General features: G+C 38.2%; 1 protein-coding gene across 1 annotated transcript in view; it reads right to left on the bottom strand.

Moving 5' to 3' along the window:
* Positions 1-25,330, bottom strand: part of LMNTD1 (lamin tail domain containing 1) — a 50,727-nt gene that overhangs the window by 5,887 nt on the left and 19,510 nt on the right. The window contains exons 5-8 of the mRNA XM_006140290.1: positions 22,357-22,537; positions 20,714-20,833; positions 12,848-13,065; positions 11,533-11,705 (exon numbers count right to left, since the gene is read on the bottom strand). Coding sequence (XP_006140352.1) covers positions 11,533-11,705; positions 12,848-13,065; positions 20,714-20,833; positions 22,357-22,537 — 692 coding nt within the window. The remainder of the gene's footprint in view (positions 1-11,532; positions 11,706-12,847; positions 13,066-20,713; positions 20,834-22,356; positions 22,538-25,330) is intronic.

The following is a 25,330-nucleotide window of genomic DNA, read 5'->3' as shown; positions in this document are numbered from 1 at the left end:
CGTAAATATTTTATGTACGTCCTTTCAGACTGACTATTTTGAGAAGGAAGAGTTTTGAATTGCTCAGGAAGCAAACTACTATATTGTGGAGCTCAATTTTTAAAATTCTTTTAAAGAAAATTCCCATCTACAAGTTCTTGAAATGTAATGACAAGATCGTCAGTAATGGCAGTGTTTCTCATTTTCGATTTTGGTAGGTGATGGCAACTGCCTAGGTTATTGGAACCTGAAACATTTAACACCCAGTAAATGAAATCTGAATATCCGGTCTTCCTGAAATAGCATTTTAAACGTGTGTGAAGACATAACTCACCAATGACATACATTTCCATAATGAGGTCATAATCTTTCATAACTAAAGGGCAATTTAAAACACTTGTTTTGTGATGTAGAAGTGTTTTGAAATAAAAGATCCAGTCATGATGTTACCTAATTATTCTGTTATTAGGACTAACACCTTGGAATTCATTATTTAGCTATAAAAGAAGCTTTTTTATTTCACCTTTAAGAAGAGATATATAAATGGTTCTCACTTCTCTATTTTCTTAATTAGTATTTTTTAAGGTTTTGCCATAGAACTTGTATGCTCACTGGAGAAAGGCAGAGAGAGGGAAAGTGAGAAATCATCCCCCAGGGAAGACGGCCACATGCAATCCCTTCTCCTCTATTCTCTCCTTGGGATTCGGAGCACGCACGCACACAGGCCCAGCATGGTATTCAAGCTGCTGGGTCCAGGACTCATACCACAGTCAACCATGTGGGAACCCAGAGCCTTAACCACCATGTCACCTGCCGGCCTCCTCACTTCTCTATTCTTTAAAAAATAAAGTTCTGCAAAACTATGATGATATTACAGTCACAATCTTATGAAAGCAAATGGCAGAAGAGAAAATGATTATCCTCAAATACATGGCACAATATAATTTTCCTTTATACAAAACTTTCTAACTTTTTGATATTAATATTTGATAATAGAACATGGACAGAACCCCTTAGCATTTTGGGTGTTTATTCAAGTTATAATTTAATACTTAGTCTGATTGTAAGCAGCCTACGTCATTAGCCTTTTTTATTCCACAGGATAGTCAGATGTTTTGTTTTTTATTTTTTTCAGTTTTGCAACAGGGCATGTGCACTTACTTCAGACAGACAGAAAGAGAGAGAAAGAACCCTCAGAAAAAATGGTTGCTCCATAATCTCTTTTCCTCCATTCTCCTCTTGAGATTTTGGGCATGTACACATGCACATGTGCCCAGCATGTTTTTCAAAAAGTCACCAGATCAAGGACTTAAATCACTCAGCTAGCCACGTGGGATCCAGCTGCCTTAACCTCTGTGTTACCTGCTGAGTCTCTCTCTCTCTCTCTCTCTCTCTCTCTCTCTATATATATATATATATATATATATATGCACACACACATACATTGATTCATATAACTTCTAGTTATATTATTGATTAATATTGCATATACGTGTGTGAACAAATGTAAAATACTGAATAATACTCTGCCCCATCATAGAAATGTGATGTTAGTCATTCCAAATTCCTAATATAATACATTTAAGCCATGCAATACAAAAGCAAACACAAACAGAATGAAGAGTAATCTGAAGAATACAAAATAAAATTGACCTCAAACCTGTATTGGAAGCAATTTTTCATGGGGACAAATACACTTTGATCTCAACACAGATAGGCCAGATCTATTAAACTGTAATGAGTGACTGACCACAATCTGACTTAAGTAAAATTCCATAATGTAATCTTTATTATTATTATTGATAGGGCATATGCATTCACATGTGACTGAGCCAAAAAGAGGGAGCAAGAGGCAGAAAGAGAGAGAGAAAGACAGACAGACAGACAGACAAGTACACTCCACAGAGTTTGGTCACACAATGATCCCCCTTCCTCCAGCCCTCTAGCCCACTGGATCTTGGGCACTTGTGCACTGGCCCAGTGTGTTTCCGCTCACCCGGCTGGGGATTCCATTTGTGGTTGCCATGTGAGATCCAGCTTCTCCTGAGCAGAGCATCACCACTGTGCCACAGAGCTAGTCCTATCATCTTAATCTAGAGCCTACTCTAATGAGATTTAAAACCCCTTCATAAGATTATCTACGTTCAGGTTTCATTTATTTTCTAAGTGCTTGGCACCACCCTCCCCCCACCCCATTTTCTTTTTCCTTTGAATTGCCAGATGGCTCATGTACTCACAGAAGAGAGAGAGAGAAAGCACACACCCTCCTCCCCCACCCCACATGGACACGGTCATACTGCAATCCTTTTTTCTCCATCCTGTTGGGACTTGGGGTATGAATGTGCACATGAGCCCAACATGTTCTTCAAGCTGTCAGGGCTGGGATGTGAATCATGGTTGGCCATGTGAGCTCTGCCTCCCTTAACCACTATGCTCCAGAGCTGGCAAGGAGAGTCTGGCTTTTATTTGTGACTTTGCAATCCCCAAAGAAACGTTGTTACCATACTAACATTTGTATGCAACAGGGTAGCAGCTGAAGAACTTACAACAAATGCCTCTGCAGTGTACAATATGGATCACCATTGAAAGGCAAGTGTGTTAAACAGTGTACAAGTAAACTGCATTAAACAGTGAATATACCCACAATGTTAGCTTACACAATGTCTGCAAGCTACCATCTTCAGACTAGTTTCTGCCATTTTGCCTGCGTTACAGAAGAAGACTAAGTTGTCTGTAAAGTACAAGCTATCAGCAAGAAGAAAGCCTATTGTCTTCAGGTCTATGAAAAATAGTGGCAACCCAGTGAAAACACATCCAGTCTGTTAAAGAGCCTTTAGTCTTTATGAGAATGACTCCCCCATGCTGCAGTCAGTCCCTAACCTCTGAGGTGTAGTACTATAGTCAACCATAACCATCTGTCTTATTTTAGTTTTTCAAATTTCTATTATGAAAAATGTAAAATATACAGGAAATATCAATGAGTAATACAACCAAATCTGTACACCCGTTGCCCAGATTCAACCATTAATATTTCACCATATTTACATTGTCTACTGATGCCAACATCTCCAAACCCTTACAAAGGAGAGGTTTCAAGACAAATCTCCTAAGAACAACCAATATAACAACACAATGAACACACCCAAGAAAAGAACAACGGCTCCTTGTCTAATATGTTCAGATTCATCTAATTGTCATAAAAATGTCTGCTCTAGCGGTGATCTTTGTTTTCTTTTTAACCAGTAGCCTACTAAGTGACACTGAGTCTGAATGGTAGGCAGGCTGTGCAGGCCTCACCTCGGAGCTCCAGCCTCTGCTATCAGCCAGAGAAGACACGGGAGAACGCAGACCGCGAAGGCATGACCTGAATGTGCACACCCAACTTCTGCTCACACTCTGTTGTACGGAATGTCCACTGCACACGGTGTGGCTAGCCGCACAGAGGCTGAGAAAAAGCAGGCTTCACTGCTGGTGGCCTCAGTCCAGGTTTCCCTAGACCTGTGCGTCTTGTGTCTAAAGGCCAGTGGTTTAGGGGCTATAATTAGCCATCTCAGCCACGAAGTAGTCCTGAAAATGACTGAGCTATGACAAACTGCATTAAAGTGATTTCCCAACACCGTGGAATATAACAATAGGCATGAGCTTATTTGTGGTAAGACTATTTTTATTCTACACTATATAAGCCTCATTATTAATTTTCATTTTTGAGTTCATCAGTGTACTTTTTTTTTTTCTTTTCTTTTTTTTTTTTGAGAGGTTTTCGCTATAGGGCGCGTGCACTCACCAGACAGACAGAGAGAGACATAGAGACAGAAAGCGAGAAATCACCCCCGGGGGGGATGGTCACATCGCAGTCCCTTCTCCATTCTCCTCTCGGGATCTTGGACATGCACGCACACGCGCCCGGCATGAGTTTTAAGCCACCGGGTCCGGACACGAACCGCGGTTGACTACGTGGGAGTCCAGCGACATAGCCATTACGCTAACTGCTGGTTCCCCATCAGTGTACTTTCTTAGATTTCTTTCTCCTCTCTTGTCAGGGTATAAGTTGCCAGGGTTCGTTAGTGTACACATGCTTTCCTTCCTTTCTTCCTACGTGTTCTTTTTTGTCATCAGATTTTTTAAAATTATCTTTTGTTTCACATTGTAGGAGATATTTTAAAAATGATCATAATACTGTTATCACCCCGAAGAAACAAACAATAATTTATTCATATTATAAAATATTCACTCAAGATCCAAATTCGGAAAAGCAGTTTTGATATCATGAGAATCAAAACTTGCTTTATCATATTAAATTTTAGATTTTTATTGAAACGTAAAGAGAATAAAGAAATAATCATATGAATTTGGAGTTGGGCCGAGACCATATAAATTTTGGAGTCAGTCACATAGAGACATAAGGTAGCATTTAAAACTGAGATTTAAAAATAGCCTGCAGAGAACGTGCAGGGATGTTCAGGAACTGGGACTGGACGCATGTCAACATTTAGGGGCAGGCAAAGGAAGGATGTGTAAAGGAAACTAAATTTCCAGTCAATAAAATGAAGCCAGAAAGTGTGAATGATTTGGCCAATGTCAAGTTACTAAAAACAAACTTTTATTTCGGTGTAACATAGATGCAGGAAGGTTCACTGACATGACTGCACAGCAGGATGAAAACAGTAACATACACAATTGTAACCACCGCACAGATTAAGAAGTAGGACACGGTCAGCGGAACTGTTTGTGTAACATCCAAGTATTATCCCCACCTTGTCTCAGAGATAACTTTTATTCTGACCTCTGACACCATGGTTTAGTTTTATATGTTTTAATTTAATTCAAAAGATTTTTTTAGAACAGAGAAAAGGGTTAACTACCCAGCACAGTAGATACCCAAACTCCCTGATGGGTATGAGGAAAGAAACTGCTGACTCAAACCTACGAGGACCCAGGTAGGACACAAACTGCTTCCACCATGGAGTCAGGACCGGTGGATTCTCTCCAAGAACTCTAGCCGGCCAGGAGAAGTGCTGTTGGAATGTGACTCTAGCCTCTTCTGCTTTATTTTTATACACATAGCATAATCCAACACTCATTCCTTTTTGTCTGACTTTTTTTTTTTGCACAATAGTATGAAATTTACTGCAGTATTACATGTAGCAATAGTTCAGTAATTTTCACTGATTATGAGATTGTATAAATGTAGCATTTATTTTCCCATTATCTTTTTAAAAAGTTGGATTGTTTCTAGTTTTTAGCAATTACAAGTACATTGTTTATAACCATTAGTTTACATGTCTTTTGTTAAACATACATATATATATATATGTATATTTAGGCATATATATATATATATATATATATATAGGGTAGCTGTAAAAGTAATTACACATTTTGCATAGAAATATATATATATATATTGGGTAGCTGTAAAAGTAATTACACATTTTTGCATAGAAAAACATAGAAAATACATCATGACTTTTCTGACAACCCAATAGTTCCTGTGAATGAAATTGCTGAAATATGGAGTAATGGGATATATAAGAAGTATATACATACTTTTTTTTGCCTTATTGAACTGAGAATTCTAGTATAATGTTGAATGGAAGTCATCATAAAGCTAATTCTTGTTTTTCCTCTGGATCTCAAGGAGAAAATTGTCATTACTTCATCATTAAGTATAATTGTTTACTTTGGGATTTTTGCAGACACCCTTTGTCAGATTAGGGAACTTCTTTCTAACACTAATTTCCTAAGGTTTTCAGATCATAGATGAGTACTGAATTTTGTCAAGGGCTTTTATATCTACTGAAATCATTACAGAATTGCCTTCTTTATTCTGTTATGGTGATAAACTTAGCTGATTAATTTAAAAACTCAAACCTGAAATAAACCCAATTTGTTTGTGTTGTATGAAATTTAAATAGCCTAAATATCTCACAAAAGATTATATTGGAAGTTATATATTTTAAACTAAAAATAATGAAAGTATGACCAATATTATGTCATAAACATGCCATTCTTGTGCTATCCTTTTAGGCCTATTCTGGATTATAACATCTATGATTTACAAAAGTATAAGATAATTTGTTAATTTTGCATCTTATTGGACAAAACAGGGAACTTGGAGTACTTTAACCTCACTTAGTATCTACCCAACTTTTGTGCTGTTTTTGTTGTTATGGGTTAAACTGTGCCCCCCAAAATGATATTTTGAAGTTCTAAATTTCAGAACCTGTAAATATGACTTTAGTTTGAAACAAAAAAAGTCTTTGGAGATGTAATCAAGTTAAGATAAGGTCATGGTAGATTAGTACGGCTCTAATCCAACTGTCCTTATAAAAAGATAGAATCTGGACATAGATACTCAGGAGTTAGAGGCAGAGTGATTGAGTGATTGAGTCATCTACAAGCCAAGGAATCACAAAGAAACCCAGCAACCATCAAGTGCTGGAAGAGCCAAGAAAAAATAATTATTTTAGACAGAACTTTTAGATAGAACATGGCTCTACCGACACCTTGATTTCAGACTTCTTCATCCATTACTGTGAGAGAATAATTTTTTTGTTTATTTTAGGTTTTTGCCAAAGGGCACATGTACCAGCCAGAGAGACAGAAAGTGAGAAATCATCCCCTGGGGGAATGGCAACACAGCAATCTCTTCTCTTCCATTCTCCTCATGGGATCTTGGGCACACATGCACATATGCCCAGCATGATTTTCAAGCCACCAGGTCCAGGACTCAAACCATGTTTGGCCATTGGGAGTCCAGCGCCTTAACCATCATGCCACCTGCTGGCCCACTTTTCTGTCAGTTTAAGATACCAGGCTCTGAGAAGAGCAGATGATGTAATTGTTAATGGTTACATTGCTGGGCTCCTACATAGTTCATAGCAGTTCTAGTCCCATACTCAGTGGCTTAAAAACTCATGCTGGGTGCATGTGCATGCATGTCTAAAATCCTGAGAAGAGACTGGAGGAGAAGGGATTGTGGTACGACTATCCCCTCTGGGGGGTGATTTCTTGCTTTCTGTCTCTCTGGCAAGCACATGCACCCTATGGCAGAAATCTCTCTAACAAAAAAATTTAAAAATGACACCAAGCTTGTTTTACTTTGTTATTCCAGGAATCTCTAGAAAACGAATATGGTTGTCATGTATTTAAATTTTATAAATTTAAAGCCATGAAGATAATGTTATTACTGTTTTGTATAGAAAATATTAATTTACATTTATTCATGTTTTTACTCTGTTTTCCTTTATCTCTTCTCTCAATCCCTGTACATCCATCTAGGATAATTTTCTTTCTACTTCAAAGTATTCCCATTAATATTTCTTTAAAGTAGGTTTGCTGTTGATGAACCCTCTCAGTTTTTATTTGCTTGAAAATCTTATTTCATTTTCACCTTTTTATTTTATTATTTCATATATTTCCTAGATAAGAAACTCTGGGTTTAGCAGTTTATTTAGCATATTGAAAATACCATCACTTTCTGAGTTCTCTCACATACTTTTCTAAAGCTTTCTTGTGATGTACATAGGTGTGGTTCCTTTTGTATTGGGTCATCAGAAAATTCATGATGTATTTTCCCATGCAAAAACGCATCTTGACTTTTTTAGTAACCCAATATTCATGCTACTTGAGGTTTTTTGTTATACTTAATTCTGTTTTCATCAGTTTTTGAGAATTTTTAAACCATTATTTTCTCAAATATTGCTTCTACCAATCTCTCCATCTTCTCCTTTTGGGACTCACATTATAACTGGACTAGACCTACTTGTTCCCAGTCTTTCTTTCTAACTTCTTTTGTTTTTACTACCCTTTTTAATAGTCCTCATCTTTCTCTTCGTTCCTACATTATAGAACATTTTGTACTCCATTTCATTTCCCAATGCATCCCCAAACTCTCATTAAAACATAACTCTGTAATATCCCTGATTAAAAACCTCCAGGGTCTCCTTTTCTGTTTGTTTTTCAGCAAACATATCAAACAACTATTATGTGTCATGCACTATGTTTGGTGCACATGACAAAAAGATAAGCAAAATAAAAGCTGTTTTGATCCTCTAAGTATGTATAGTCCAGTGATAAAGAGAATTTACAATAAAGTGAAATAAAATCCTTGCTCATTAGTGAATGTATAGGATATTACTGAGAACACATATCAGGAGTACAAAATGTATTTAGTAGGGACTGGGGTAAATTCTTAGGAGGTAGTGACATATAAATAGAAAACTTCAGGATGAATAAAAATAATTTTTTGTGAAGAGGGGAGATGAGAGAATTTGTGAAGGCCTGGAGGTAGTCAGGGCACAACTGAGTAACTGAAAGATCTTCAAGATGGATTAAGCAAAGAACTCAAGAAGGTGAATATGTGATGAGATAGGCTAGGCCAGGTTACAAAAATACCTAAACAATTTCATGGGTTTGAACTTCATTATAAGGGCAACGGGAGAAAAGGAAGAATTTTAAGTGAGAGAAGATATATTTCAAATAAATAACAACATTTTCGTGATTGATTATATATGGAAGTTTAGAAAAGGAATGGATTAGAGAAAGACTTCAGATTACCTGGGGTTTCTGAATGGCATTTACCTAGATACAGAAAAACAGTGGAATGACAAACTTTGAGGAAGAAGATGATGATGAGTTCAATTTTGAACATTTTGAGAGAGACACTTGTGGGCCATCCAAGAAGAGATGGTAAGTAATTGGACTCATAAATCAAGAATTCATTATGAAAAGTTGGGATAGAGACACATATTTTGGATTCTTCCTATTCCATTTTCACATTGCTTTCAAATTTCTCTTTCAAATAAGGGTCTAGCTATATGAGATATGTGCTCAAAAGCCATAGGTGTCTCCCCACTGCCCACACGATACAGTCAACATTTTAACATGGCGGTGTATAAACTCTAACGTGTGGTGTGCAAATACCTCTAAAATCTAGTCCCTTCCAAACTTTGCAGACTAATATCTCAATGTCTACTTGTTTTTCAGCTGAATACAATTTTCCTTGTTTGCTGAACATAAAATTTGTTCTAGTCTTTTTGTGCTCAGAACTTTCTTCTGCTCAGAATGTTCTGTCCATCCTCTTTTTGACCTGAATAACTCCTATTTATTCTTTGAGATCTTAGTTCAAATGCCATTTTCTCTGAGACACTTTACATTGCTCCCATGCCACTTTGTAAACATTTCTAAAATAATGTTTCTCAAATTGCAGACCGTGTCCCACCTATTGGTAATAAAATACATTTAGAGAGGGGCCAGCAGGTGGTGTGGTGGTTAAGGTGTTGGACTCTCGAATGACTAACTGCCATGGAATGAGTCCTGAACCTGGAGGCTTGCTTTCCTACTTTTCTTTCCTCTTCCTTTCCTCTCTCTTAGTCTCTCTCTGGTCAAATCAAACAAATAATAATGATAATAATAAATGAAATAAAATAATCAAAAATACATTTAGAGAGCTATGATAAATATTTATAAACAACAGGAAAAATAGAATAGGAAATATCAGAATGCATTACACTTAGAAAAATAAGCATTGTCTTTTTTTTGCTTCAGTTCTCTGTGCATGTGTGTGTATTATTTGCTAGAAGGCATGTATGCTCACCACAGAGAGACAGAGGGACAGAGAGGGAGAGAGAGAAATCACCCCTCACTCGAGTGTCGTCACACTGGAATCCCTTCTCCATCCTTTTGGGATTTGAGGCAAGCACACATGAGTTCAATATGCCTTTCTTTTCTTCCTTTTTTAAAAATAATTATTTTATTATTTTACCCATTATTATTATTTTGTAAGCTGAGCAGAAAGAGACACAGAGAGAGGGAGAGAGAGGGAAAGTGTGAAAGCAAGCTGCCAGGTCTGGGACTTGAACCGCGGTTGGACATGTGCGAGTACAGCACCTAAACCATCACACCGCCTGCTGACCCCGAGTTCTGCATGTCAACTCAGAGCAGGATTTGAACTGTGTGATTGCCATATGGGATCTGGTGCCCTTAACTACTAGGCCATGGTACTGGCCCTATAATAAATAATAGTGTAAAAGGTATTTCTTACTGTGGTTTTTGTTCAGGAGCATTTGGAAACCACTATTCCTACAACTTTGGTTGCTTAACTATTTGCCTTTTGCCCTAGAAAATGACTTCATAATTTGTGTATCTCTGGTGCCTAGTACTGAAATTTATTATAAGCACTCAGTAATTGCTGAATCGTAGTGCATGGTAGGAAATGCTTTCTGTATTTTATAACATTAAAAAGAGATTTAAGGGGAGGGTAATCCTAGCTCATCAACTTCCTAAATTATTTCTAAAATGGTATAATGCTATGATTAATAAGGAGATATGTTTTCTTTTAACATATGCCATTAGATTCCTCTTGGGATAGGAGGAGTATGCCTTGATAGCAATTTGGTAGTTGGTATGGTGATCCCTTAAAGTATGAGAGAGAGAGCTCCACTGAAGGAGAAGAACAAAGTAATTATGACAAGAGATTTGGTAGCACATGCCATGATGGGCCACTGGCTATCTCCCCATGACAGGGCAGCTAGAAAGAATCTTAAGGAGAATCTACTCATCTACTCACAATTTGTTTGTTTGCTTGTTTGTTTTTTTGGAGGGTGGTTTGATGAAACCCCTTCTTATAACTCCCAAATCACCAGGAATACTTACTGAATATGTCTTTGGCATTGTGAACTTTAAGGGGGAGGATAAACTTCACATCATATTTAATCCTCTAATAACCTGAGGCTACTAAGTTAGCTGGCTCTGTGCATTTTGTAATCTACATTATATTGAATAAAATTCCTAATCCCCTATATTGTGAAATTCACAACACTCTCTAAATTCCTGCTAATTCCCGTGGGAACAAATTCTAGCAAAATGAATCATCGGTGGTGACTTTCAGCAGATGTTGTACTAAACAGTATCACTTGGAAAGCCTTCCCATTAAAAATAGGAGTAAGACAAACAGTCGTGTTCACTGGCACTGTTCTACATCAGATCTAAAAGCCTGGCCCATACAACAATAAAAGAAAACGACGTGTTTAAATACATATGTGTTAGAAAGCAAGGACGCCATTATTTGTATAATACACAGGGGGAAAGCATGAGACTCTACAGACAAACTATTAAAACTAAACAATTTAGAAAATTTGCTGAAATAAGATTAACATACAAAAATTGTTTTTCTTTTGTTTAAAAATGTGAAAAATTGTAATAGAGAGAAAGATACAGCATTAAAAAAAATTCCAGAGGGCATGTGTGTTTGCCACAGTTATCATGGAGAGAGAGAGACAAAGAAGGAGAGGGAGGAAGGAGAAAGCACCCCCCCAATGGGGTGTGGTCACTCTGCAATTTCAAGTGAATGCTTTACAATAGTGCTGTAAAAATATTATTTAAGGTATAAATATTATAGTAATTAATACTTAGCAAGTTTTACCACTTAACTCCTTTCCACTAATTCTTAACACATATGTGTGTACACACACACACACACACACACACACACATTCACTCTCCCTCTCTCTCTCTCCTTATTCTCCTTGGAATTGTATCCTTTTGACTTACCTGGGGCTGAGCTAAGCCTTGCAGACTGAGACCTGGGCAGTCTACCCAGGCTGCTTCCAGCAGCACACACAGTATGAGGTTCGATCAGAGGACAGTAGGGATGTGCAGGGTAAGAGGGACTGTGGCACCAAGGGCTGCAGTTGGGGAGAAGAGTTGGTGGGATCTCCCTTTTTCTGTAAAAGGAAAAAAGCCCAGACTAAACTCCAAAGGCATTTTATGCAGTAGTATTAGCCTGAAGAAGCAATTAAAGTGAAACTGTGTTTAAGACCAAGAGAATATGGCTTTTCTAGACCTTACAGACAGAATTTTTGTGATGCCATCAGAAGCATTTGCCTATAGATGGAGAGCATTTCTAACCCTCAGTCCACAGGTAGGGTTTTTTTTGTTTGTTTGTTTGTTTTGCCATAAGGCATGTATGCTTGCCAGAGAGACAGAGACAGAGGGAGAAAAATTACTCCCCCACAGGGGGGATGGCCACACCACACAGCTTTCTCCTGTGTTCACCTCTTGGGATTTGGGGCACACATGCATACACACCCAGTGTGCTTTTCAAGCTGCCAGGATGTGAGATTCAGCCACCTTAACTTCCAGGCTACCTGCGGGACCACATAAATAGTTTTTGACCCAGGATCAAAACTCCTGGATCATGTACCCTTCCTCCACCTAAGCATTGCTAAAGACTAGGGGATGACCATTTCTCCACCTTTCTTTCTCTCTCTCTCTCTTTTTTTTTAATTTTAGAGAGGTTTTTGCTACAGTGCGCATGCACTTGCTATAAGGTGCATGCACTCGCTAAAGAGACAGAGAGAGACAGAATGTGAGAAATCACCCCCCAGGGAGATGCCCATGCCATAATCACTTCTCCTCCATTCTCCTCTTGTGATCTTGGGCACACATGCACACATGCCTGGCGTGAGTTTTCAACTGCCGGGTCCAGGACTAGAACTGCATTCGACTATGTGGGAGTCCAGAAACGTAACCGTTATGCAATCTGCTGGTCCCATTTCTTCACCTTTTAATAACAGCCCCGCCTCTAGCAACAGTGACAATGAGAAGCAAAATGACTAGGGGGGAGGGGGGTAGTTTGAGAGGGGTTCCAATATTGCTTAGCAAAAATGGCCAGTCTTTATTGTTCCATGAATATGCATACTTAATCTGTGGTTTTATGCTTTTCATGAGTTCTATTCAAAACATTTTTTGTAAAACTACTACTGATTCATTTGTTCATCACATATTTGTCACCCAGTCAATTCCCACACGGTAAATAGCCGGTTGTGGGAATGACTCAGTAAAAACAAAACAAAACAACCTTTACCTCTCAAGGAAAGCTCGAGCTTCTTCCACCTGACCTTTTGAGGTTTCTTTCTTAGGTTGAGGCTGTTTTTCTTTAGTTAGCGTAGTCGTAGAAGCTGTCCAGTGAAATACGTGCCTTCGGAATGTTGGAGATACTACTGAACATCTCTCAAATTCAATGTCGGTCTCCAATTTCTCCCACGCTTGCTTCCAGTGGATAGGCGTGTACCAGGCAATGGCCTAATGAGAATGATACGTTAATATCAGATATTATTGAAATTGGATAGATTTTTCTTAAATGTCACAGGCTTATTACAATATAATTTATTTATTTGTTATTAAATAACCTGTGTTTATTTGAGGTTTACAAACATGGTATTAGGGGATACACATAGATAGTAAAACAGCTACTACAGTGAAGCCAATTAACATATTGATCTCCTCACATAGTTACTTTTTTATAATAAGAGCAGCTAAAATCTACTTACTTAACTGAAATCCCTAATTCAACAGTTTTATCAACTACGGTCTTCATATTGAACATCCGATCTCTAGTCGTGTTCATCCTATATCTCTGCTACTTTCTATCCTTTGTGTATCTCTCCATTTTCCCCATGTCTGCCCTTGGAACTACCATTTAGTCTTTATCTCTGTATTTTTAACTTTATTTATTAATTTATTCTTAGATTCCACAAATAAGTGAGAGCACACAATATTTTTATTTCTAGGTCTGGATTATTTCACTTATCATAATGTCCTTCAGGTCTATCCACATTCAGGTAAGTGGCAGGATCCTCTAGTTTTTTATTTTTTAATTTATTTATTTATTTATTTATTTATTTAGGAAAAGTTTTTGCTAAAGGGCACATATGCTGACCAGAAAGACAGAGGGAGACAGAGAGACAGAAAGTGAGAAATCATCCCCCAGGGACGATGGCCACACTGCAATCCCTTCTCCTCCATTCTCCTCTTGTGATCTTGGGCACGCACACACACGCGCCCGGCATGAGTTTAAGCCATGGGTCTGGGACTCAAACCACAGTCAACTACATGGCAGTCTAGCAACATAGCTATCATGCCAACTGCTGGTCCCAGGATCCTCTTGTTTTTAAAGACTGGATAATATTCTATTATTATATAGTTAAAGGATCTTCAAAAGTTCATGGAAAAAGTTTATTATTGAAAAACCTATGCATGGATTAACAAAGTTTTCTTTGTATCAAAATAAACTTGTATTTCAATTCCACTTTTCCACAAACTTTATGAAGCATCCTCGTCTACGTACCACATTTTCTTTATCCATACTCCATCAATGGACACTTAGGTTACTTTGATATCTTAGCTATTGTAAATTATGGGAATGACCATGGGAATTCAGATATCTTTATGAGGTAGTGATTTCATTTCCTTTGGATATATAACCGAAAGAAGGATTGCTGGGTTGTATGGTCATTCTATCTTTAATTTATTTCAGAATCTTCATACTATTTTTCAGTGGTTGTACTAATCTATTGATACATTTCCACCAACTGCATGTTAGGGTTCCTTCTCTCTCTCTCTCTTTTTTCTTTTCTATTTTTCATACCCTCGCCAACATTTGTTAGTGCTTGTCTTTTTTTTTTTTTTTTTTGAGAGGTTTTTGCTATAGGGCGCATGCACTCGCCAGACAGACAGAGAGAGACAGAGAGACAGAAAGCGAGAAATCACCCCCCAGGGGGGATGGTCACGCCGCAATCCCTTCTCCTCCATTCTCCTCTCGGGATCTTGGGCATGCCCGCACAGGCGCCCGGCGTGAGTTTTAAGCCACCGGGTCCAGGACGCGAACCGTGGTCAACTACATGGGAGTCCAGCGACATAGCCATTACGCTAACTGCTGGTCCCTGTGCTTGTCATTTGATGATAGTATTCTAAGGAATGTGAAGAGAGAGTTTTTTAATTTGCATTTCTCTTTTGGATAGTGATGTTGAGCATATTTTCATACATTTGTTGGCCATTTTTATGTCTTGTTTGGAGAAATGTCTATTCAGGTCCTTTGACCATTTTGAATTGGGCTACTAGTTTTTCCATAATTGAGTTGTAAAAGTTCTTTATAAATTTTGAATCTTAACCCCTTATCAGATATGTGATTTGCAAATATTTTTCCAGTCTGTAGTTTGCCATTTAATTTTGTTGATTGTTTCCTTTGCTATGAAAAAGCTTTTTAGTTCCATTTGATATAGTTCCATTTGTTTATTTGTGATCTTGGAGTCTGAGCTTCTGGTATGATATCAACAAAATCACTGCCAAGGCAAGTGTCAAGGAGCTTTTTTCTCATGCAGTTCTCCTCTAGCAGTTTTATGATTTCAGGTCTTACATTTAGGTATTTTATCCATTTTGAATTGATTTTTGTGTATAGTATAAGATACAATCAAATGTAAAAACAAAACTGTATAATGTCACATATGATCCACATATACCAATCATGTAGATTAGTAAGCCATATAATGAGGAATGTAGTAAGTTCCCAGTTCTGAAAATTATAAGCTGCGTAACTTCAGAGAGGTTAATTATTTATATCTCAAACTGTCATACTTGACTCATTAAAATGGGGAGGGTGGTAGAGGGGGATTGCTTTATAAAAGTGTTGTGAAACTCAGCTAATTCAGCTAATTTTAATAGTTTTAAAAATGATTTGGGACCAGCAGTTAGCACAATAGCTATGTTGCTGGACTCCCATGTAGTTGACCATGGTTCATGTCTCGGACCTGGTGGCTTAAAACTCATACACGTGTGTGTGTGTGCCAAACATCCCAAGAGGAGAAGGGATTGCAGCATGGCCATCCTCCCTAGGGGGTGATTTCTCGCTTTCTGTCTCTGTCTCTCTCTGTCTATCTGGCGAGCGCACACGCCCTATAGCAAAAACCTCTGAAAAAAGAAAAAAAATGATTTAAAAACTGTGCAATTAAGTAATTTAAATATTAATAAGTTAAAATGGCAAACATTTAGGGGCCAGCAGATGATGTAATGGTTATATCGCTGGACTCCCACATGACCACAGTTCAAGTCCCAAATCTGGTGGCTAAAAAACTCAACGCCAGGCATGTGTGTGTGGGTGCTCAAAGTCCTGAGAAGAGAATGGAGGATAAGGGACTGTGGTGTGGAATCCAAAGTGAGGGTATCAATCCATTAACACTAAAGCTGGAGTTTGCTTTGGTTTCCTGAAAATGTGGCATGTACACCAAACATGTGTGCAAAATTATTCAGGAAAACTCCATACGGGGACTGACACTTATTATCTTTATTCTACATGAGAAAATTAAGCACCAAAGTGTGTGCCATAACATTCTACTTGTTATTGGGATCTATTTTTATTTTATAAAATTAGAGGTCTGGGGTTAATGCTGTTACTATTAAAACCCCTCTGCTTAGATTGACAAAATTAAATAGACAATACAGGGCAACTTCAGTTAGGTTAGCTCTACAGAAGAGAAAGAGAATGATTAAATTATTTTTAAAAGTTTATTTTCATGGGGAGCAGCAAGAAAATCCCACTTTTGATCCAGATCATCATTTAGGGATCCTATTCTTCTTCCTGTATTGTAAAAGCTTAAATATATTTCATGACAATGATGACAAAGTGATCAAACTTAACCTTACCTCTAGAATGCTGGGCATGTGAGTCTTGTACATTATTTTTAGTGCAATTGAAAACAATTCTTGGAGTTAGAAAATACTGTTTCGGGAACCAGCAGTTAGCGTAATGGCTATGTCGCTGGACTCCCACGTAGTCGACCGCGGTTCGTGTCTCGGACCCGGTGGCTTAAATCTCACGCCGGGCGCGTGTGCGTGCGTGCCCAAGATCCCGAGAGGAGAATGGAGGAGAAGGGATTGCGGCGTGACCATCCCCCCTGGGGGGTGATTTCTCGCTTTCTGTCTCTCTGTCTCTCTCTGTCTGTCTGGCGAGCGCACGCGCCCTATAGCGAAAACCTCTCCAAAAAAAAAAAAAAAATTAAAAAATTAAAAAAAAAAAGAAAATACTGTTTCATTTTATTTCAGTCCTTTTACTAATCACATGACCTTGAGCAAGTCACTTAACTTTCCAAGCCCTATTTCCCCCATTCTAAAATACTTAAATATTGTTGAGAATCAAATGAGATAATGCATATTTAAACAGCCCTTCACTGAACTCCTGCTGCATATTTGTGGTCTGTTCCATAGCTGGATCTCTCATGTAAAACAATGTACTGGGAAGCTATTGGGAATTGAATAAATGTAAGAAATTGCTATGGTTTGAATGTGTCCCTCAAAATTCATATGCTGGAAATTTAATCCCCAATGCAACAGTGTTGGGAGGTAGGTTCTAATAAAAAGTGATTACATTATAAGAGCCCTGCCTTCACAGATGGATTAATGCCATTATCTTGAGAGTGAGTTAATGATAAAAGGATGAGGTTGGCCCTCCTTTCTCTCACTCTCACCATGTGATGCCTTTTGCCATGTTATGATGTAGTAAGAAGAACCTGACCAGATACAGCCCCTCACAATTTGACTTTCCAGCCTCCAGAACCATGAGCCAAATAAATCTCCACTGCTTATAAATTAGTCTCTGATATTCTTCTATAGCAACACAAAATGGACTAAGACAGATGTCTATTAATTTTATGACATTTAATGTAGACATTGTAAATCCTATAGGATAATGATATGACTGGTGAAAAAAATCTAGCTTGTGTTAAAAATTTGTACGTAGGGAAACTCAGTGATGTTATTGCATAATCTCTTATTTGATAGAGGAGAAAATGGAATCATAATCACATAGTTAACTCATGGCAGAACAAAACTATAACCTATTTCAATATAATATTACAGTGCAGGACTTGTAACTGTGCTAGTGACAAGATAACTCAAAATGTAATCTGCTATTGTTTATTTTAGGCCTAGTTTTGTTTGTTTTATAAAACTGACCCATAATATAATTTCACTTTGCCCCAGTGTTTTTTTTGTTGTTTATTTGTTTGTTTGTTTTTTAGTATTATTCAATTCCAAATATATTTAGGACCTATTCTGGTTTATATAACTGACTAATGTTTTAGGCAGAAGACTGCATTCTCTGTGACTTATTTCTAGAAGATATGGATACATAACTTATATGTAAGTTATATAAATAGAAAGAAAATCTAGGGTCATGATAAGCCTTGGACTTGAGTTTCAGCATGTCGGTGGGGATGCAGCAACCTGTCTTTCCGAGGGAAACCTGTAATTACAGATACTGAGGTCCAGTATCACTGAGGTGAGACTGGATATGAATTTGTTTAAAAAAATACAATTAATTCTGTGCTTACATTAGAGTTTCAAGCGACTTATAATGATATTTCAGCCTATTTAATGAAAATATTTCCTAGTTACTTTACCATGAGGGGATAATCCAATGAAATACCACCATTACCATACCCTCCCCTGCCCCCAATAAAAAAAGGTTGAGCTGAGGTCTGAAGGCAAGGTAGGATTTAGGAGGTAAATACAGAGAAAAGGGAGTCTATGGAGAAGGAAGAACATGTGTAAAAGCCCTGTGGCTTGAAGGAACAGTCAAGTATTAGAAAGGAGTAAGGTGATGAGTGTGGCCAGGGCCAAGAGCACAGAAAAGCATGAGAGCAGTGACTTAGGGGGGGTGGAGAGGGGCAAGATCATTGTGGTTCAGGTTAGATGGTGAACTGCTTCCTCACCTACAGGCTCAGAACAAGTCTCTCTTCTTCTCAGTGCCTTTCCTGCCTCTCCTTATCAGAGTTGATATTTCTGACTTGTGCAGCCATGCACTATGCACATAATTCTATTAAAATACTGTTTCAATGTTTTGCAATTATTTATGAATATACATCAATTTCTACTCATAGAATGAGTTTTCTGATAATTGTAACTAGGCAATATATATGCTCTTTTATCCCAGCACCTGGTGCTATAATCCAATATACTATATGTATGCGGATATTTCCCATATGAATCTGTTGATCAAGTTCAGTCTTCCACCAACAAACACAATTACTTGTGTTCACATCACCCCACAAAAACGGTCTGACGCTATATGTGCAAAGCAGTTCAAACCACTGGGTAGAAAGAACAGTTTGAGTACAAGGTCTAATTTAGCAGCAGGGAATAACAATTTACCCATACGTCCATTTTGGGAGGTCATGGACCTGGCCTGTCTGGTTCAATACTCAAAGCTTGGAACAGTGCTCATACAAAGTAGAAACCACACACCCATTTACAAAGTGGATAAATACAATAAAAGTTCTAAAATGAGTATGTCTTAATCCTAATATGGGTTTTTGCTAATGATATTTTATGAGGCTGAATAAATAACTTAAATTACATAGCCTGATTTCTCCCATCAGTGCACATTACCAGAGTATTATAAAATCCAGTTGGCGGTCACAAAGAGATTTCAAGCTAAGTGAGTGAAGGCTGTTAAATTGCACCTAATGAGTGTTCTTCCCATCTAATGGCAACTGTTCTCACAGAAAGACATTAAATGGCTCTTAATAAATTAGCTAATTCTGTTCTAAAGGGAAAGTCAACTAAGCATCAGGCATAATGGAAAAAGAAAGAAATTCAAAGAGATAGAGTCTGATCAATTGCATGGATTGGTAGTCATGTGACTAAGTAGACTGGGGTAAGAAAAAAGTATTTAAGGAACAGCTAAAAGAGAGTAGCTTTTTTCTTATTATAAAAAGGATACCCTTAAACTTCATTGGTATGTCTCTGGATATACATTTATGCTGATATTACACCAAGGAAAAGGTAGAGTGAAAATATAAAATTGTCAAATATTAGAAAAAAAATACACAAAGCTAATACTAATACACTGAATTTTAGAGTGAATAAAGTATAGTCATTTCAAATGAAGGTCATATGCTCTTTCATTAGACTATTAGTCCCCTGAAAGCAGATACCATTTTTTTTTTCCTGTAGGGCACCTGTTTTGGCCAGAAACAAATGGGGGTGGGAAGGGAGAGCGAAAACACCTCCTAGGAAGGATGGCCACACTGCAATCCCTTCTCTGTCCTCCTTTTGGGGTTTTGCACACACATGCCCAGCATGTTTTCAAGTAGCCAGGTCTGGGACTCAAACCATGCAATCGGCCATGTGAGATTCAGTCGCCTTAACTTCCACACCGTCTGCTGGCCTCTCAATCGTTTTTAATAGAACAGATAGCTTTCTTATTTTTTAGCTCATTTGGTTTTTTTTCCATCCTTAAAAGCTTGCATATAGAATTGTTACTAAATGTTGTAATACTTCAGACAAGTCAACAGCAACATCTTCCCAGTGTTAAAGTGCCAACGAGCTACTTAAATTTGGCAAAATTTCAATATCCCATTTTTCTAGAAAGTTACTTTAAATTTCAGAGTCAATAGCGAAACCTATAGTGCAGTGTTTACGTGATGTGCGTAGGGAGCCAGTTCTCTGTGGCTGACTGCAGTTCAAATCCCAGCTCCAGTGACATGAAAACTATGCCATGTTCATGTGCCCAAATTCCATGTGGGAAGGAGAAGTGGAGGAAAAAGGATTGCTGCACAATAACACCCCAATTAAAGGAGCTTCCTCTCTTTCTCACTCTCTCTCAAAAGCACATGTTCCTCTGGCAATACAAAAAAAATTTAGTCAAGGGCAGATTTTATTTATAATACAACTTAGAGATTAGGATGAGAAAGGTACAATATCCAGGCTTTTTACATTCATTTCTCAAGTATTTACTGAGATTCTTCTCCATTCTTAGACTGTGCTAAATGCTGTAAATATAATTTAGATTAAATGTGTGTGCAAAACCCCAAAAGGAGGACAGAGAAGGGATTGCAGTGTGGCCATCCCTCCTGGGAGGTGTTTTCGCTAAAAAAAAAAAGAATGTGACACTAACCTCACCATTAGGTTTGCACAGGATCATCGTACAGTCTGGAGTTGTTCTAAACCTGTTTTGTTCCTTCCAAAGAAAATCTGTTGGTGGATGATGCTTTGCTTCAGATTCTGCTGCCCACACCTGTAAGATAATGAGTTATTAATGACAAATGCCATTGGAGTTCAGCATGGATTTGTAAATGTCACGGGGTGACATTAACCTCCCACCATCTGTTGGCCCAGATGAGGTTTTAAAATGTAATGGCTGTATAATATATAACGTCCATGTATGTATGTGATGCCAAACGGCTACTGTACATGGTTTCATTTTATTTTTAAGAAGTTTTTACTATAGAGCATGTGCGCTCGCCAGAGAAACAGAGGAACATCACCCCCTGGGGGGGATGGTCACACTGCAATCTCTTCTCCTCTATTCTCCTCTTGGGATCTTGGGCACACACACATGCACGTGCGCCCGCCATGAGTTTAAGTCACCAGGTCTAAAACCCAAACCACTGTGGGGAATCCAGCAACATAACCATTACACCATCTGCTGGTCCCTGTACATGGTTTTAAAACATAAGGAAGAGGGGAACCCTTCAGCACCAACCTATTCTCTTCAAATGATCTCTTTGCTTACCTTTTCTTTTTTAAGTTTATTTATTCTGTGAGTGAAAGAGACAGAAAGAGAGACAATAGTGTATTTTTTTTTTTTTTTAAATCACCAGAGGGCACCCGTGCTTACTGGAGAGAGATTCAGAGAGACAGAGAGGGAGAAAGCAGGGAAAGAGAGGGAGAAAGTCCCATTCCCTCCCACCCCACACAAAGGCATGGTCATGCTACAATTTCCCCTCCTACATTTCTCTATCCTGTCAAGATTTTAGGCACACATATGCCACATGTTTTTCAAGTCAGTGGGGCTACCAGATCCAACACCCTTAACCTCTAGGCCACAGAATCTGCCCTCCAACAAGTCTTGATGCCACAGTACATCCCTAACCTGAGCCAGTTCCAGATCTGGGCACACGTATGTCCAGCCTATTCAGGAAGGTCTCTGAATGCAAACCTGGGACATTGTCATGTAGGTCAGCCTCCCAGAGCATCATTTTTAACTGGTGTGCCGCTGTCTGGCCCCTGCTTGTTTCCTAAGGATTATGTTTGTTTAGTTTTAGGAACTTAGGACTCTCATTTTAATAGTTAAATTTGAACGGGGGGGGGGGCAGTAGGTAATGTGGTGGTTAAGGCTCTGGACTCTCCCATGGCCAACCACAGTTTGAGTTCCAGATTGGGCTTGAAAATCCTGCTGGGCACGTATGCGTGCATGCCCAAAATCTTGAGAGGAGAATGGAAGAGAAGGGACTGTGGTGCGACCATCATCCCCAAGAGGTTACTTCTCACTTTTTCTCTCTGTCTCTCTCTGACAAGTACACGTGCATGATGGCAAAAACCTTAAAAAAAAAAAAAGTACAATAAATTGAAAAAATATGTGGAAATTTAAGGATATTAATTTATATTCTTATAAATGGACGAAGCAGCAAGTTAGCCAACAACAACAACATTACATTTATACACGATCAACTGATGAGAAGACCACCTGATGATGAGCCATGGGTTGACAAGTTTTCCTCTCCCATTCTAGCTTACATATTTATATCTGGTACTCACTGTTACTGTGGAACTGGCCTGCATTATGATATTTGGAAGAAATCGGTATGAAGAAATCGTTTGTCCATTCACATTTTGCTGGAGAACATGATCCCCGATCTCCAGTTCCTTGTCCATGGAAGAATTAATGAGCTTTATAAACATATCCTTCACTTCGGCTATGCGAATGTCTCCAAGAGAACTGGAAAATAAAATCCCAAAGTTATAAGGTGCCTTCAGGTAAGTGTCTATGACCTACTTTAAAAACTGAATAATAAATATGCTTTAGAAGTTCTTATTAAACTGCAGATTACATTGGACAAGTACTATTACCACACAGCAACAGTTTATTTCACAGTCTAAAAAAAAAAAAAAAAAAGGCTTCTTGATCTCTTAGCTCTGTTTCTTTCTTTGAGCAATAAAATGATCTGTTTCAGATAAAATAAGAAAACCAAAAATTTGTTTTAGGTGTCAATGTATGAATGCCATAGAAAGGTGTGATTATTTAAATTTCTTACTAAGACAATTAGGACCACTGAGACATGAAACCCCCCAAACTAAATCAAGAGATGAATTAAATCAGTTTATTTCTAATAGAGAGACTGTGAAGATGAATAGCAACTATGTGATGAACTTTTAAAAATGAAAACATTATACAAACACGAGATGCTATTTTTTTACCTTCTAACTTGTGTTGAGAGCTTAGAATGTCCCAAGGGCTAGGCTAATCACTTATGCATCAGCTTTTTAGTTTATTTATGTTTGTTTATTTATTTATTTTCTATAAGAAAGAGAGACAGAGAAAGAGAAACAGTACCCCCAATAGGATTCTGACACCACACTCCTCCTTCAGTATTGGCCAGTCCAGATCAAGGGCAAGTGTGTTCCTGGAGTACTCAGGGAGGTCTCCAGACTTGAACTGAGACCTTTTCCATGTGGAATTGCCTCACAGAGTGTCCCATTTACCACTGCACCACCATCTGACCCCTCAGCATTTGAAATATTACTTAGTAGGCCATGCGATCACTTTTTTGGGTTGGGACTAGTATTTTAAAAATAAAGTATTTCTTGGGGGCCAGCAAGTGGCATGGTGGTTAAGGCACTAGACTCCCACGTGACTGACCACAGTTTGAGTCCTGGTCCTGGCGGCTTGTTTTTCCACGTTCCCTTTCTCTCTCTCTCTCTCTGGTCAAATTAAAAAATAATAATAATAAATTAAATAAAACAATAATTTTAAGAAACATTAATAAAATATGATGTTTCTCTACTACTAATAATAACCAATACTACTTATGTGGTAGGCAGTTTAAAAAAGATATATACATTTCTACAGCTATTTTTCTCTCTCTCTACATCTATCCTTATTTAGCTTCACAATTTTCTTTTTTTTTTTTTTTTTTTTGAGAGATTTTTGCTATAGGGCACATGCGCTCGCCAGACAGACAGAGACAGAGACAGACAGAGAGAAATCACCCCCCAGGGGGGATGGTCACACCGCAATCCCTTCTCCTCCATTCTCCTCTCGGGATCTTGGGCACGCACGCACACGTGCCTGGCATGAGTTTTAAGCCACCGGGTCCGGGACGTGAACCGCGGTCGACTACGTGGGAGTCCAGCGACATAGCCATTACGCTAACTGCTGGTTCCCAAGCTTCACAATTTTCTTATCCATTTCTTTTCTAATCCAAAAGGCTCTGGGGGAAAAAATATCTTTTAAACATGTTTGAAGCAAAACCTGATTAAAAAAAAAAAAGAAACCTGAGGTGAGGCTATTTATAGTCTTCATCCTTGGTTTGTGTAAATATTCATATTTCTTTCCGTGGAAAGACTGTTTGATTTTTTCTTTTTGTATACTTCTCTATGCCCTCGTGGGATGTTACGTAGTATGTGTTCTAAGTATGTTACTTTTTAAAAATTTCTAAAATTCTGAATTTGGAAATACGTAGTCCCCAAATATTTCAGTGAAGGCATTATGAATTCATAGTAACTCACTTGATTATCACAATACTATACAGAATTTTCATTGAACTATTTCTATATATTTCTTATTAAAAGTCACAATAAAAAAATACACAAGGAACACTGGATTATCACATTTAATTCTCACAACAACCAAGTGATATAGGTACTCATTTTAGTTCACTTTATAGAGAAGAAAGCAGGTTTTAAAAGATTAATTTCCAACTTTGAGAACGCTCAGTAAATGCTAATGCTGACTCTTTTGCTTCACTCAGCTTGCAAGATCTGACAAGATTTGATTCAACCATTCAACTTATTTAAATCCTTTATACACTCTGGTGTTTGTGCACTGCCAGAAAATGCATCATTTGCACTGTTGGTTATGCCTGAAACTTCCCTATCTTCTCTGTCATCCTTCATGCCTAACCCATGTCCAAGTTCTAGTGATTCTATATAACATGCCTCAGTGTCTTCTCTCTACGTCACCTCCCTATCCCCATGGCTGCTGTCTTCATTAGGCTCTCCTCATCTCTGTGTGATAGCACAACAGCATCCTAACTTTTGTCTTGCCCCCAAGCTTTCTCCATTTTGCTTTCAGAGCAATCTTCATACAATCCAGATATGACGTTGCCACTTCCTTGCTGGGAATCTTTCAGTGTCTTATCATTTCCTCCCAGAGAAGACGTAAACTTGACAGCATGGGAACAAGGCTCTGTGTAATCTTTCAGCCTCTTTTATCTCCTTTCCCCCTTCTTCCTACCTCAGGCTTCCAGGGCAACCCTAAAGAATATTTCTCAAGAGTGTAATTCAAGCCTCTGCATGCTTCACTCTGCCTGCACATGTGGGATTTCCTTTTCTTGATTCCTCATATCCTCACCAATACTTCACATTTTTAGACTTCTTTATTTTTCGACAGCATGAGTACAAAATGGTATTTCAGTGCTCTTTTGCTTTTCTCTGATTACAGTGCAGTTGAGTAAGACTCATATTGGCCACTCAGTTTTTTGCCTGTTCAGTGGATTGCCTGCTCTTATCA

This window comes from Tupaia chinensis, unplaced genomic scaffold, assembly GCF_000334495.1.
Source record: "Tupaia chinensis unplaced genomic scaffold, TupChi_1.0 Scaffold000028_1, whole genome shotgun sequence".
NCBI classification, from domain to species: Eukaryota; Metazoa; Chordata; class Mammalia; order Scandentia; family Tupaiidae; genus Tupaia; species Tupaia belangeri.
This window is presented reverse-complemented; position numbering and strand designations above follow the sequence as displayed.